Raw genomic sequence first — 15,989 nt, 5'->3', positions numbered from 1 at the left:
TCTTCCATGGTTAAATCCACACTACACATGTTTCTGTTTTACCTGTGCAATATTGCAATGAGCTTGTATTATAGTTTTAGTTGGTTGAATAAAGCAAACTCAAGGTAACAATACTGCATGTGTGAGCCTTTGTTTACGAAATGAGACAATAGTCTGCACATTGTTAACCAGCATTCTTGAAAATGCGAAACATAATGGTTGTAGACTTAACACGGCTTGGAAATAATTTCTTCATATTTTTTGGTGTTATCTGTCGTTTACATATCCTTTCTAAAACAACAAAGTGCGAATATTTCCAAACACCTAAATTAGCTAAAAATTTAGGACATGTTACAAAACTAGGCCTATATTTTCTAGAATTTCAGAGAGTACTTTAAATATTGGCCGGTTATTTTTCACACAGTGACGTTAACTAGGCAATGCCCATATACCTATAACATACACTGTTTGTAGAGGTCACGCGTCAATGGTGAGAGCACTGTGTATTATGTATAGGAAAACGGACAGTAACTGCAGTATGTTCAAATACCAGAAGTTATGATAAGACTATTGAGGGATTATTTACCAAAGTACCAGAACATTTAATTATAGATGGCGCTATGTTGAAAAAAATTGTCCAAATACCGCTCATACCAGAAGTTATGAATTTATAGTGGGACTATTTGTCAAAGTATCAGAACATTAGACTTTCCAATGTTACTATAGGTGGCGCTATAGGGATTGTATAATGAGCCAATGAGTCATTATTAATGACACAGAGATACCGAAATTATGTTCAGTTGTACAATTGGGCACAAATACTAGACCAAGTATGCGGAAACTATAATTAATTGGATTAGATTATAAGCTATCATATGAATAAAATTCCCCGGTAAAATTAACTTGTTCGCAAGTGTCACTGCTAAGAAGAACTTCCAGTTAAGGTCGCGAGGAACTGATTTCAGTTTAATCATACCAGTTAACTTCCTCCTTACAATGAAAACATATGACTTTGTGAATGGAGTTTAATTAATTAGGCCTAATACCATGTTTAAAAGAAGCCAAGGTGAGTGACGTTTACCCTTAAGGCGACGAAAAAATGAAATCATGGTCTACGGGTCCGACTAATCCAAAATAAATAAATAAATAAGTAAATGAATAAATAATCAAATAAATAAATAAATAAATAAATAAGTAAATAAGTAAATAAGTAAATAAATGAATAAATAAATAAATAAATAAATAAGTAAATGAATAAGTAAATAAGTAAATGAATAAATAATTAAATAAACAAATAAATAAACAAATAAGTAAATAAGTAAATGAATAAATAAGTAAATAAGTAAATGAATAAATATTTAATTAATTAATTAAATAAATAAATAAATAAATAAATAAATAAATAAATAAATAGATAAATAAATAAATAAATAAATAAATAAATAAATAAATAAATAAATAAATAAATAAATTCCTGCACAAATGAAAACTGGGCAAATGTTACAATTTCTGACAACATTTTGTTTGTAAATATGTGATTATTTGGTTCTGTAATGTTTTTTGTTTTCGTTTCCTAACAGTGCACTTTATATTTTTTATGTATTCTGAAAAAATTGAAGGAATTCAAAAACTCGTGTACACTCACATTTCTGTACAGAGGTCTAGTTCGACTCATGAACTGCAATTTAAAAATTGAAGTTAATGAGACAAGGGATAAATAATTAATGCTCGGATTCCCCCTTGTTTTCCCATTTTCTTCATTTAAAATTAATCATTCCCCTCACACATTGTTCAAGTAAAAATTCAAATTCCCCTCAAGACCCCCAAAAAAACTAAAACTCCCACGCCCCCTGACGTAAATATTGAACGGTCCCAAAAGAACCATGCGTTACTGTTACTAAATGTGAAATTTGAAAAAGATCATAGTTAGCAGAGTTGTAACGAGTCACATCATTTCATGGTCGAGTCGAGTCATTTCTTGCAATATCTCGAGTCGAGTCGAGTCAAATGACTCGAGTCACTGTACAATCTCTATGGGGAAAATTTGCAAATCCGAGTCGAGTCATTTCATTTTTCAAAAGTCGAGTCTCGAGTCATGACTCGTTACAAGTCTGATAGTTAGACCTTACCAGTCAGCGCCACCTTAATGCATATAACTTTACAACTACAGGTAAACTGACCGACTGTCAGCATTCGACGTTTACATTATCGAACCAAATCACAATATTCTCGTTATCATGGTGTGTGTTTTACAGACATTTCTAAGACATTTCTCTCAAAATGTAAGATGGTGCAATATGAAGATATTAGCGACGTGGATCTTAGCATGGAATGTTCTTTACGTTGGTTGTAAACCGGGTGGTAAGCCGGGTGGTAAGCCCGGTGGTAAGTTAGGTAAGTTTTCCTGCATGTTTTATACAGCACTGTCTCATTCTTTCATATGGGCAGTTCCAGTTGAAATGTACTGAATTTCTCCCTATGGAAGAAATCTTCAACACAGGAAGTATGGATTTCAAATGGGTTATCTGAATGGGTGACTCCATTTGAAGTCTACACCCCTGCGTGGGAGATTAAGGTGATGTCTTCCTTAAAAATTATCATAAGGGTAAACTGAACGTTTTCAACTGTCGACAAAATAGCTGTTGAGCTGAATGAAACATATTTTCAATAAAAAATTCTTGTTTCAGTAGAATTTGACCAACATAAACAGGGGACACGGGGGGGGACTCGAATATAAAAGTGAGGTACTTGTGCCTACCGGTGTAGGGTCTATCGGTGGCGATTTTTGTCGAAAAAAGAAGGTCACACAGCGTCATCATCCCTATATCTTTGTGTCAAAAATTGCTGTGATAGTAGTGCGAATCCACTAGTTCTTCAACAGCTACACATGGCGATTTTGTTCGAGATAGCCCGAGTGACTTAGACATTTTGCATTTCCACGTAATTCCGTCTGTAAAAATGTAATTATTGATCTGATGGTGACGCTGTGGGTCATTCAGTGGCGAGTCCAAGAAAATGGGAGTCATTATGTGTGGGCACGCTAAAAATTGGGTGCCATTGACCCGGAAAAATAACATTCTGAGTAAAAATGTGCACAAATTTGAAGCTAAAATTGCTATAAAAAATCGTTGATTTGGTGTAAATTTCAATAAAAAAAAGGGGTTATTGGGTGTAAGCTGATGAAAAAATGGGTCATGGGGTGGCAGATTTACTGAAAAGGGGGTCCATTGACAGGCACACGACGCGTGCCAATATAAGCGAGCCCCCGGGACAATATAGTGAGCCATGAAGGCAATATTGACATGACCAGATTGATGACTCGGGTTGTCAGAAACAAATCTAAAAAATCCGCCATTTAGTCCCCAGTTTGTTGGCAAAAGACATAAACTGTGCTGTGTGTCGCGTCGTTGCGTGTCCCCGGTTGTCACGCATAACCTTCTCGTGTCAGATTTATCCGGCGTTGAGAAGTAGGCCTAAAAGGAGAAGAAGAAAAAAACACGGGGAAGAAGAAGTAGGGGTGAGTGAACAAGTGAGTGACTTATAGTGAGTTCGGGTCTAACTGTGGATTTTTGACAAAAAATTAATTTATTTTATGTTATTGGTCATCAGGTGCATGCGATTCCAACCCATGTAGTTCAGCAGGACCAGGGACGACGTGCCACACTGCCGGCTATCTTGCATATATTTGTCTGTGTCCTGACGGATCGCAAATCTGCGAAGGATGTGAGTATACAAAATACCGTAAAAACGCGATAGTTAGCATATTATCAAGCGCTTTTAAAACATGCAAACATGAAGAGCCCCTTCCATAAAAGTGTAAAGGGGTTTGAGCAAATCATCAATACACATAGTTATTATACGAACAAGTAAACCTGTAAATGTGTCGCCGGACTTTGGTACATTTTCATGTTTTCAAAAGCGCTCGATAGTAAGCACATATGCTATATAACTATCGAGTTGCACAAGTCAGCTGTTGAGCACAATTTGCCATTGAAATTACACGTCCGACTGCTATGAAATTTTGGAATTCTCTCTTCGGAAAAATAGCTCGACAACAGCTTTCCCGTGACATTTTTTACTTCAAATTATAGTATGTTAAGGATGAATATTATAATTCACATGTGAGCCTCTATTGGGTGAAGGGTTTTCCCACCAGCTCACTAACTAGTCTATTGTCTATACCTACAGTACAGTGAGTGAGCTAGAGGTCAATCATCAATTGGAGCGCTGTGCATGTGCACTGAATAGGAAAAACGGACAGTAACTGCATAATGGGGGACGAAAGTTAGCAATAAGACCTTCTTGAAACATTTTTTGAAGAATTGTCCGGGAGAATTGTAGAATTTAAAACATTCTAAAAAACAGTGATAAACAATTTAAATTTAGTGACAATATTTCATTTTGTGTAAGAATGTTACTCATCAGTTTGAAAGTTTGGAGCATCTCGTGCTTAATTTGACTTGAGTTATGATTGTACGCCTATTTACTTTCGTTTCTTTTTTACATAAATATTTCTATAAATTTGCAGTAACCTGCGATACCAATCCTTGTAAAAACGGTGGACATTGTTCCTGGAAGAGCAAGAACAAACAAACAAATTACCTCTGCACCTGCCGAGAAAACTGGACTGGCTTGACGTGTGAACAAGGTAACTGGGCAAAGTAAAATCTCTGTCGCTGTCTTTTCGCTTACTACCGTAAAACCTCGTCTACAAGCATATAGAGTGCTTCTAATGAAAGCTAAATTAATCCAGGCGCCATTATGGAGTTTGAGCAAATAAATCACAGATCCAAGCATATACAAACAAATATTATTGTAAGACCAATCTATTGTGTTGGCATATTTACGCAAGTATCGTATTAATTTAGCTTTGTATGTGACCAGCTCCAACAAAACCCGAAACAAGTCGCCAGGCATATTTTTGAGTTATAGGCCTTTAAAGATGACATTCCCCAAAAAACAATCAAATTTTGGAATTCTTAATTTCATGGTATTTGACCTTGGGACTGAGTGGACTTTCAAAATTCGTTCGTTCGTTCATTATTAATTCGTTCGTTCATTCATTCATTCATTCGTTCGTTCATTCATTCACCCATCCATTCACCCATTCATTCTTTCATTCATTCATTTCATCATTTTGGTGTACTAAGTTCAGCATTTTTTCATTTTAATTAATTAATTAATTAATTAATTAATTAATTTGATTAATTAATGATTTAACAATGCCTTACACGGGATGCATTATAGTACCGCTTATAGAATGTTTTGATTTTAAAAATAAAGACATTGTTTAACTAGGATAATTGGTAAACATAATATATGTTGACTTGTTGTCATTCTATCTCCACAGCTAGTAATCTTTTGGTAACCGATCCTCCAGCCAGACCGGATCCAGGATTAACTGAAAATAATCCTATTACAAAAGGTATGAAAGTACATTTTAAAAGGAGTTTAAAAAATAGTAAAAATCAACTTCAAACAATGGTGAAGATTTCAAAACTTTTTCAGTGAAGAACGTTAAAATAATAACATTACTCGTTGACTGCCGATAAAACGCCCAATAAAGACTTAGTCACCGGACCGCGCCGGCCAGTTAAAGTACATGCCCTATCACACCACTCCACACCATACATAAATTCTCCCAGTCACATTTCCCAAATATGAAATTAAAAAAGTCAAATTTTAATTTACTTCTTTTAAAGTTTAGCAGAGGCGGGGTTCGAACTCACGGCGCAACGCTTAGTACTCTATGAGCCTAGCGCCTTAGACCACTCGGCCACTTGTCTTGTTATTCATTTGAAACTTAATTTAAAAATATAATCGCTACCACGTGACAAGCAAAGACAGAAAACGTATTATATTTTGGAATTTTATCATTAATGTGTATTATAATAGAGCTACCATTATTTATATTGTTGAATTCTCAAGCGCATCATTTCGAATTGGGTTTTTATTCCTAAAGCCCGATACTGACTCCACCTGTACATTTTTATTTCATCGCGGGATGCTGAGATGTTTGAAAAGCATCGCAGCATCGCATACCGCTGCGAAGTGGAGTCAGGATCGGGCTTAATTCGAACCACCAGCATCCATGGTTCGATGTAGAGAGTCTTTCCTATTCAGAGGAAATATTGCAATTACACACCTTATTGCCTTTTAACAATAACCAATGACACTAGCACGTAATTCCAGTCAAGCACCAATCTTTAATCCTATTGTTGAAGAGGATAATAAGCTTATACTTATGTATAGCATTCGTAAAAAAGCTTAAGTCTTTGTTTGCTTTGGTTAAGTCCTGTTCAAGTGGTGGATTAACCAACAATTAACAATGAGAGTACATTCCTGATCCTCGTTCAGTTGGCGATGATTTGAAGTGACCGCCAATTATGACCATTTGATATTTAATAGGGGCCTACCAGCAATGTGGAAAAAAAGAAATAATGTAGTGCCAAAATAATGTACCCTTTTACGGAAGGAGCAAAGTTTAACAAGTTACAACTCCGCTTCTGCAGTACGAATGTCAGCGGCGAATGTCAGGTTATTATTTCCCAGTCTTGAAAAAAATTGCAGGCAGAGGTGGGAATCGATCTCGGTACCTCCCGGTTAAAAAGCACTGTGCAAAACCACTAAGCCAACTAAATATCTGTCGTGAGATGCTTGACATTAATCTTTGATATTGCTGAATGGAACAAATCGCGGAATTAAATCAGTAATAAAAGAAGTATTATTTATTTATTTATTACACTTTATCACTGGCACAGAATTACAAGAAATATATAATATTGCACATAAGTTACATCAAAAATTACACAATATTATGAAAGGAACATTTGTTTTAAAAAGTCCAGTGAATGGCTGGAGCGAACAGGTGCCAGGCACCTCTAAGACCGCCCCACCAAAACCAAAAAAGAAGGGAAGGGAAAAATAAATTAGAGGGGGAAAATGCAGGTAAGTAAAAGAAGGGAAGGGAAAAATAAATTAGAGGGGGAAAAAGTAGATTCTCATTTAGCGGCCAAATTGGATAAAAGGGGAAATATTTGTCCCTGCTCTAAAGTAAATATAGGTTAGAAAATTATCAAATAAAATTAAATTAAAAATTGAGACTTTATATTTATTTATTTCACAAGGCGGCATTTTCACAGACAAACACTGTATACGCTAAAAACTCGACCCTCATTACTAGATGATGGCATAGCTCAGTGTTAGAGCATCAGACCATGCAGACTGGTAATGTCAATATCGTTGGTTCGAATCCGCCTGCCAGCAATGGTTATTATGATTTTAATGCTACGCTACAATTTGTTCAATTTTTTTTCATTTATTTATTTATTTATTCATTCATTCATTCATTCATTCATTCATTCATTCATTCATTCATCTATTTATTTATTTATTTATTTATTTATTTATTTATTTATTTATTTAAATAATTTGATATATTTGAAAGGGGTATTTGAGCAATTTGAAATTTTTACCCCCGTATAATCCTATGGGGTCATTTTGAACCCACTCCCTCCCAAATTGCCAAAACCTATGAGTTTAAATCATGATAATGACAGTACGTCAACGGTTGGTCACTGCATTTATTTGGGAATGGGTAGGCACTGCAGCTTGATTCACCATCCACAACATGATAATGTGTGCACATGCTACATTATATACACTTGTAGGCCTATGTTGTTGTTGGTGTATAAGTAATGGGCCTTGCAATTGAAATGCCTCAAGCTTTTAATCCGATATGCAGATTATCTATTTGTTTTCATGAATTGGAAGACATTCTTTGATGTATTACTGACCCGGGATTACTGAGCTCAATGATCTGAAATTACTGGAGTGTGAGGTCAGCATAGTATTTTATTAACAGAAAGTATAGAGGCCTTGAAATTATCGATTGTGACGGTGTCCATCCGTAAATATGGCGGACTACTCAAATGCATTCAACAAAAGCATGATTGCAATCTACCGTGACAGTTCGTCTCGCTCATATAACCCTGCACTACGATCGAATAGGTTGATGACAACATTTGATTGAATGGATTGCACTCCGCCATAACTACGGTGAAGGACACCGGTTCAAATCCTTTGTTTGGAGCCAATCGATAAAAGAATGCAGGGCCTCTATAGAGGCCCTGCATGAAATTATCGATTGACTCCAAACAAAGGATTTGAGCCGGTGTCCTTCACCGTAGTTATGGCGGAGTGCAGTCCATTCAATCAAATGTTGTCATCAACCTATTTGATTGCAATCATGCTTTTGTTGAATGCATTTGAGTAGTCCGCCATATTTACGGGATGATATGTCACATGCAAGGCCTCAATTCTCCAAATTCATTTCCTAATGTATGTGAGAATGATACAATAATGACATGATGAACATAATCATTGATGCATCAGTTTTAAAATAGACTAGGCGGTTACCATATTTGGCGGTTCTCGGCTGGGCGCGATTACCAGGCTGATGGTGACATGTCCATATGACAGTTTTTACTAATTTGACCTCAGATGACCCCTGGCGACCCCAAAATGACCTTCCAAAAATTTGGCTCTAAATGTTGACTGTACCCACCAAGTTTCATGCCCATATGACAGTTTTTAGTAATTTGACCTCAGATGACCCCTGGGTGACCTTGGATGACCCCAAAATGATCTAAACTTATAACTCTAAATGTTGACTGTACCCACCAAGTTTCATGCCCATATATGAGTTTTTACTAATTTGACCTCAGATGACCCGTGGTGACCTTGGATGACCCCAAAATGACCTTCAAAAAATGTTGTTTTAAATGTTGACTGTACCTACCAAGTTTCATGCCCATACGACACTTTTTAGTAATTTGACCTCAGATGACCCCTGGGAGCGGACCCCGGTGTCAGATGACTTTAAAACGAACATAAACATCTTCTTGACAGGACAGAACTACACCCACCCACCGAGTTTGAGCCCCGTACGACCTAGTTTCATGCCCATATGACAGTTTTAGTCATTTTTACCTCAAATGACCCTGGGGGGCCCCGGGGTCGGATGACTTAACGAACATGAACATCTTCTTGCCAGGACAGAACTACACCCACCTACCCACCGAGTTTGAGTCCGTAGGACCTAGTTTCATGCCCATATGGCAGTTTTTAGTCATTTGACCTCAAATGACCCCTTGGAGGGGCCCCGGGGTCGGATGACTTAACGAACATAAACTTCTTCTTGCCAGGACAGAACTACACCCACCCACCGAGTTTGAGCCCCGTACGACCTACGACGGCCTCACATTAGCAGTCACAGACAAAACCTAAATCTACAGAATATATCCATTACTCGTCTCGAAAGAGCTCAAAATAAATAACTTAGAAAATTTTCTTGATGTCCTTTAACATGTTTCCATAGTTAACCATCGTTAGCCATGGATATCTATGCTGTAGAACTGACCGGTGACAAGTCCGATTTATTGGGATGTTTATCGACCATCAACGAGTAATGAGAGTATCGCGACGAGAGTCGGATAATATGAACATTTATACTTAGGCTCAGGCCCATACGCAGGTGGGTGTGTGTGTGTGTGTGTGTGTGTGTGTGTGTGTGTGTGTGGGGGATGGTGGTGTGTGTGTGTGGGGGGGGTGCGGAGGGTGCGAGTATACAAAAAGTCAAAGTCAAAATTTCAGAATTTGCGAGCGTAGCGACCAAAAAATCACGTTTTTACTCTTTTTGGACGAAAAAGGTCCAAATTTTAGGAAGAAAGTCCACTTTCCACAAAGTCGCCCCCCCCCCCTGGAAAAAAAGTCCACTTTTTCAAAATCAGCACCCCCAAATGAAATCCTGCGTACGGGCCTGGTTAGGCTAAAGTTATAAGGTTTTCTATTGTACTGCGTTATACTTGGTTCTATTTCAAACTGCCCTTCTATTATGTTTTTAATGTTTTACCCCTTATTTTTGCATTTATGTCAAATTACGTATGGCCTGAATGAATGACTCTAATATACATAATCTGAAGATTTAATCTGAAGACGTATTTCGGCTAAAAAGATAAAAGATTATAGTATAAAATGGTATATTATACGTGTACACGAATTATGCTTTCATTTGTTTTTAAAAAGAAAAACCGAATGTACAAACAACGCAAACTACCACGCAAACTACGTCAACATCAACAACTAGCATTACTAAAACACCAGATTCTAAACCAGATGGAGAGGAGTGGACATTATATGGTTTATCTAAAGTTGATCTGATTGGAATAGGCCTGCCTATGGTTGTCGGTATTCCTGGTAAATATGTTTCTTTCCCTAGATATGATAAAAAATCTTATATTTGAGAAAAATAGGTTAAAAGGATCCCTAAACTTATACATGTCTCACTCGCAGCACTCTTAGAAAAAAAGGTTCTTGGCCTGTCCTGTGTATAGAACCCTGAAGGGTAAATGGTTCTTGAAAATTGAAAGAACCCCAAACGGTTCTTTCTGACCTGCCCAGAGACCTTTTCAGGTCTACAATAGTTAGGTCTATGGTTAGTTATGGTTTATTCTGATATTTTCAGGTCTACATTAGTTCTTCCTGCCATTTCAGAACCATTTTGGTTCTACGTATACCCTTTTCTAAGAGTGTATAAAGAGATGTGTATATGCCCTATAGTTATCACGGGAAATGATATTATATAATGTTTTTGCTTATTCTAGAATGTCGCTTTCCACGCTGCTCATAATACACCCAAAGAACATACCAGAAATTGTATGCATACAAAGGCAAATACAATAAGAAAGGACGAAAGAGAAAAGACAAGATAAAACTACTAGTATATAGATAAAGCTGGGTCTAAGGCCACGAACACAGCCGTGGTGTGACCCCTTAATGACCTTTGACCCCAAATCTCCGAACACCCCGTAGACATGGATAATGTCTGAACGTGGCATTACTCTGCTATGTTATTTGTGCCAGAAGAGGCATTTTGAAGGAATTTCATTTCAAAAGTGATCCCTAAAATTATGACATTTGACCCCAAATGAAAAAAATACACATATACACTGGGTAACAACAATTAATGTGTGAACATACCGTCACTGTGCTATGTTTTTCTTAGCACTGGGCAATGGCAATACATGCATGTGCATATGGCGTCACTGTCCTACGTAATTTGTGGGAAAAGTAGCATTTTGAGTTGAAATAACGTTTTTGAACGTTTTTGAAAATATACCGGGGGTATGTAAGTAGGCTTATGTGAGTGCTAGAGTCGACAGAAGAAAAAATCGAAACTAGACATAGCTGTGGTCTAAGACCACGAACACAGCCGCGATATGACCCCAAAATGACGTTTGACCACAATCTCTGAACACCCTATAGACATTGCATTGGCCAATGTCAATGCATGTGTGCACGTGGCATCACTCTGCTATGTTATTTGTGACAGAAGAGACATTTTTAAAGGACTTTCGTTTCGGACCGGAAGTGAACCCTTAATGACATTTGAACACAAATAGAAAATACCACACATAAAAATAAGTAACAACAATTCATGTTTAAACATACTGGCATTCTGCTATGATTTTCCTGGCTAATAAAAATTGTTGACGGTATTTAATTTTAGACCGGAAGTGACCTCTTAATGACCTTTGACCTCAAATAAAAAATACCACATATACATTGGGTAACAGCAATTCATGTGTGAACATACCGTCACTGTGCTATGTTTTTCTTAGCTAATGAAAATTTATGAAGATATTTGGTTTTACACCGGAAGTGACCCCTTGAAATTTGACCGCAAATCTGTGTATGATGGACATAAGGGATACTTAAACGTAAGTTCTGATCCTCCAACTAATTGTATTTTTCATATCTTTTTAGGTGGAATACTTGCCTTTGTGAAAATCTGCATAACAATACGCAACAAACGAGCCGCCCAAGGTAAGTCACGTGTGACGATCTTGTGATTAACTTTTAAATACAATTACTTTATTATGTGATTGGACACTACGAATGAGCCGTAAACTCGGCAAATTGTATTCTGAGTTACAGTGTAAAATGTACGTGAAGTTCGTATTCATAGGTATCTCAATTCGGTGCGACAAGTATCTTATCAAACACTGTTTAAACCAATCAATAATCCTATTTCTGAAGAGGATAATAAGCTTCTACCCAATTCTATAGAAAAAGATCTTGTCTTTGTTTGCTTTGGCTAAATCCTGTTCAAGTGGTGGATAACAAAGCATTGTATTTTGTCTAGGTATGTATAACCAACAATTAACAATGAGAGGACATTCCTGAGCCTCGATGGTTTGGGGATGGTTTGAAATGACCGCCAATTATGATTGTTTGATATTTATTACCAGAAATGTGGAAAAAGAGACACACGTAGAACCGAAAAAAGGTACAATTTTGTTGAAGAAACAAAGTTAAACAAACCATAACCCCGCTTCTGGATATCATTTGAAGTCAAATGATATACCATTTTAAAGCTTATGACATATATTTTCTAAATACGAAATAAAACAAAATTGACCGGGAGCTGCGTCCAATCACATATGTCGTTATTTTGCTTTTCGACAAATGAAGAATTAAGTCAATGAAACACGTGATTTTAGTAGCTTTATCTAAGCATGTAACAAACAAGTAAAACACAGACAACAAGCAAACCTCGGGAAAGGAAACTAACAGACAAATAAAAACACAAAAACGGACAGAAAAACAATAGCAAAAACGGACAGAAAAACAAATGAAAACACCATCAAACAAACAAACATACAAACAAGCTTGTTATAATGTTCAGTACACACTTAAAAGTGTGGGCTCAAAATTCGATTCCACAATCCGACGGTTCAAATCTCTTTTTAAACATAACCCTTTTAGGATAAAAAAAATGATTATGTTTAAGGGTCATTTGATTAATGGGAATACTAAAATGGGTACGATGGAGAAAATTACCCTTTTGGAGTCACAAGTGACTACACTTAGTTATAGGGTCATTTTAAAATGACCATTGTAGGGGGTCATTTTAATATCATGCATACAAACAGGAATAGCGTAAAAGAGTGACCCCGTAAAGGTTAGATCACTTTCGGTGATTGAGGTGAAACAAATTGATGACTTAAGTTACAAGATACATATTTGGTGCATACGCACCAATATGAACCTCGCGCCAATCGATCCGTGTTCAACGTATAAGTGACGTATGTTTCATTGCTTAAGGATTGGAGAAATAGGTAACCTTGAAAATAGGGACCCAAATTTTATGATTTTTCTTATAACTTGACCTTTGACCTCGCTTGACCTCAATTTTATTTCGGGCATATATTTCCCTCGTATCAAGGATTCCACCCACCAAATTTGAGCCCGATCGGACAAAGTTTGAAATTTGACCCCCTCCGTAATGACCTTTGACCTTGGTTGACATCGATTTTATTTCGGGCATGTAATGCCCTCGTATCAAGGATTCCACCCAACAAGTTCGAGCCCGATCGGACAAAGTTTGAAATTTGACCCCTCCGTAATGACCTTTGACCTCGCTTGACCTCAATTTTATTTCGGGCATATATTCCCCTCGCACCAAGGATTCCACCCACCAAATTTGAGCCCGATCGGACAAAGTTTGAAATTTGACCCCTCTGTAATGACCTTTGACCTTGGTTGACCTCGATTTTATTTCGGGCATATATTCCCTTCGTATCAGGGATTCCACCCACCAAATTTGAGCCCGATCGGACAAAGTTTTTAATTTGACCTCTCCGTAATGACCTTTGACCTCGCTTGACCTCAATTTTATTTCGGGCATATATTCCCCTCGTATCATGGATTCCACCCACCAAATTTGAGCCCGATCGGACAAAGTTTGAAATTTGACCCCTCCGTAATGACCTTTGACCTTGGTTGACCTCGATTTAATTTTGGGCATGTAATCCCCTCCTATCAAGGATTCCACCCACCAAGTTTGAGCCCGATCGGACAAAGTTTGAAATTGACCCCTCCGTAATGACCTTTGACCTCGCTTGACCTCAATTTTATTTCGGGCATATATTCCCCTCGTATCAAGGATTCCACCCACCAAATTTGAGCCCGATCGGACAAAGTTTTAAATTTGACCTCTCCGTAATGACCTTTGACCTCGCTTGACCTCAATGTTATTTCGGACAAAGTTAGTGACGTATATGTTGCTTAAGCTTTCCAAGAAGCTTTCCCTTTAAAGGGAATTTTATCAAACACCCCAAACAGAAAGAATTTCTTGCCAATTTATCACCACGCATGCTCAATGCAATTAGTAAATCAACCTCTATATGCAGAAAACAAAATATCGTTTTGTCTAAAAACACTATTTTCTCTGAAAATAGTGAAATTTTATATTTTTTATATTACACACTATCATCGCTTGAATATTTGTTTTCATGAAAGTATCATAAATATTTAAATGAAGGTAAATATAATTTACTATATTCAGGCTTTCCCCATGTCCCCACGTTCGATTCAGAAGGAAACACTAATACCTCGAGGAATAACCATCTCTCAAACGTTCTCCTTTGTCTTTTTTTCACAGAAAACACAAACCAGGAGAAACCTATGCAGAGTTCATCGTAGCAGACGGGGAAAAATAACTTTTTATCTAAGGGGCTGTGCAATAAATGTGTGTGGGCGTGCCAAAAATATTTGTCTTCCCCTTTACACATGCCAGATTTCGATAAAACCAAATTAACCGCATATGTCTAATCATGTGAAGCGAGCAGGAGATTTGAATGTTTTCCTACAATATTTGTACGCCTTTTTAGGGCAAAGTAATATCAAAAAGGGGTCACACGGAGTACACATCATTATTGAAAACCCTTAATTTAATATATTTTTATTATTATCCCAATGGCTCCGAAAATTTCCACCATGGGCCAAAGAGCGGAGGAGGAAGATTGTCTTCCCATCGGTTATTAGGCTGGTGTGTGATATCATCATTGGTCAACCTTCCATCACTAGCCAACATGCTCCAGATCAGGGGCGAACTACTGAATATTGGTGGACGTAGACTGCTGTGTTTGTTTTGTTTTATTTCTTCTTTTGTCTGATTTACTCATTCAGTCAACTCACTCAAATAAGCATACATAATCATGAACTTGGGGTAAACCAACACACCCTACATATAATTTTAAAATACATTTTTATGTGCCCATAATATTTATAAAAAGTTTATATAAACTCCTCAATAAAAGTTTGTAAAGTTTTTTCAAGCATCTATATCTCAGATTATTTGTGACATGTTCATATCGTGTTGCGTATCAATGGACAGCTAATTTATTCCCCTTGACAATTACACCATATTTGAAACCATCACCTTTTTTCACAGCTGAGTACACGTCTTGTGAATGTAGTGGGTTCTCAAAGAGAATGTGCTAAATTGACCATTATTCTATGCTCAAACAACATAGTCACTAACCTCAATAGTGGGTGGAAAAACCATACGCAGCCACAACAGCCGGGTATCTCTTCCTCCTGCATGTCTTGCTGCTTATGTACCTCTAGTAACACGTTGCTGATGGATGGCATTTCTTTCGTCAACCAGGATTTGTCGCAAGTCAATGAACGCGGTTGCATTTGGCTACTCTGGCACGCATAGCACGACCAAGCTGTTCCCAAGTGGTCAATGGGGTTGAGGTCTGGGCTGATGGCAGGCCATTCCATTCTCTCTACTCCCATATTCTGTAGGTAGTTGTTGCTTGCCCTGGCTCTGTGGGACGAGCGTTGTCATCATGGGGGGATTGCATTTCAGTTCCCAGATTGCGAAGATACGCGATTGCAGCTTGCTGCACATAATATGGTCAATGTGGCACAGTCTCTTTGAAACTCCATTACATTCACAAGACGTGTACTCAGCCGTGAAAAAGGTGATTGTTTCAAAAGTGGTGTCATTGTAAAGGGAATAATTTTTTTTTATATTATTATTATTTTTTTTTCTCCGGCAAATCAAATTTTCATTCCTTAAACATATTACATATCTTACTCTACCGGGTTTTTAATACAACACAAAACAACAACAATACAAAACAAATAGACAGAAC

General features: G+C 37.2%; 1 protein-coding gene across 1 annotated transcript; it reads left to right on the top strand.

The window, feature by feature from the left end:
- The first annotated feature begins 2,099 nt into the window (after positions 1-2,099).
- LOC140165305 (uncharacterized) lies at positions 2,100-14,760 on the top strand. Its single transcript, XM_072188643.1, has 7 exons — positions 2,100-2,373; positions 3,589-3,702; positions 4,508-4,627; positions 5,330-5,404; positions 10,066-10,236; positions 11,806-11,865; positions 14,486-14,760. Exons 1-7 carry the CDS (start codon positions 2,217-2,219, stop codon positions 14,524-14,526), a joined length of 738 nt encoding a protein of 245 aa, XP_072044744.1. The 5' UTR covers positions 2,100-2,216; the 3' UTR covers positions 14,527-14,760.
- Positions 14,761-15,989: the final 1,229 nt, after the last annotated feature.

This window comes from Amphiura filiformis, chromosome 12 (assembly GCF_039555335.1).
Source record: "Amphiura filiformis chromosome 12, Afil_fr2py, whole genome shotgun sequence".
Taxonomy (NCBI): Eukaryota; Metazoa; Echinodermata; class Ophiuroidea; order Amphilepidida; family Amphiuridae; genus Amphiura; species Amphiura filiformis.
This window is presented reverse-complemented; position numbering and strand designations above follow the sequence as displayed.

Bases quoted from the DNA above. Each gene is read 5' to 3' on its own strand.
- LOC140165305 (XM_072188643.1), top strand. From the start codon at position 2,217: ATGGTGTGTGTTTTACAGACATTTCTAAGACATTTCTCTCAAAATGTA. The intron at 2,374-3,588 runs GTAAGTTTTCCT...ATTGGTCATCAG, and splicing joins TAAGCCCGGTGGTAAGTTAG to GTGCATGCGATTCCAACCCA. The intron at 10,237-11,805 runs GTAAATATGTTT...ATATCTTTTTAG, and splicing joins TATGGTTGTCGGTATTCCTG to GTGGAATACTTGCCTTTGTG.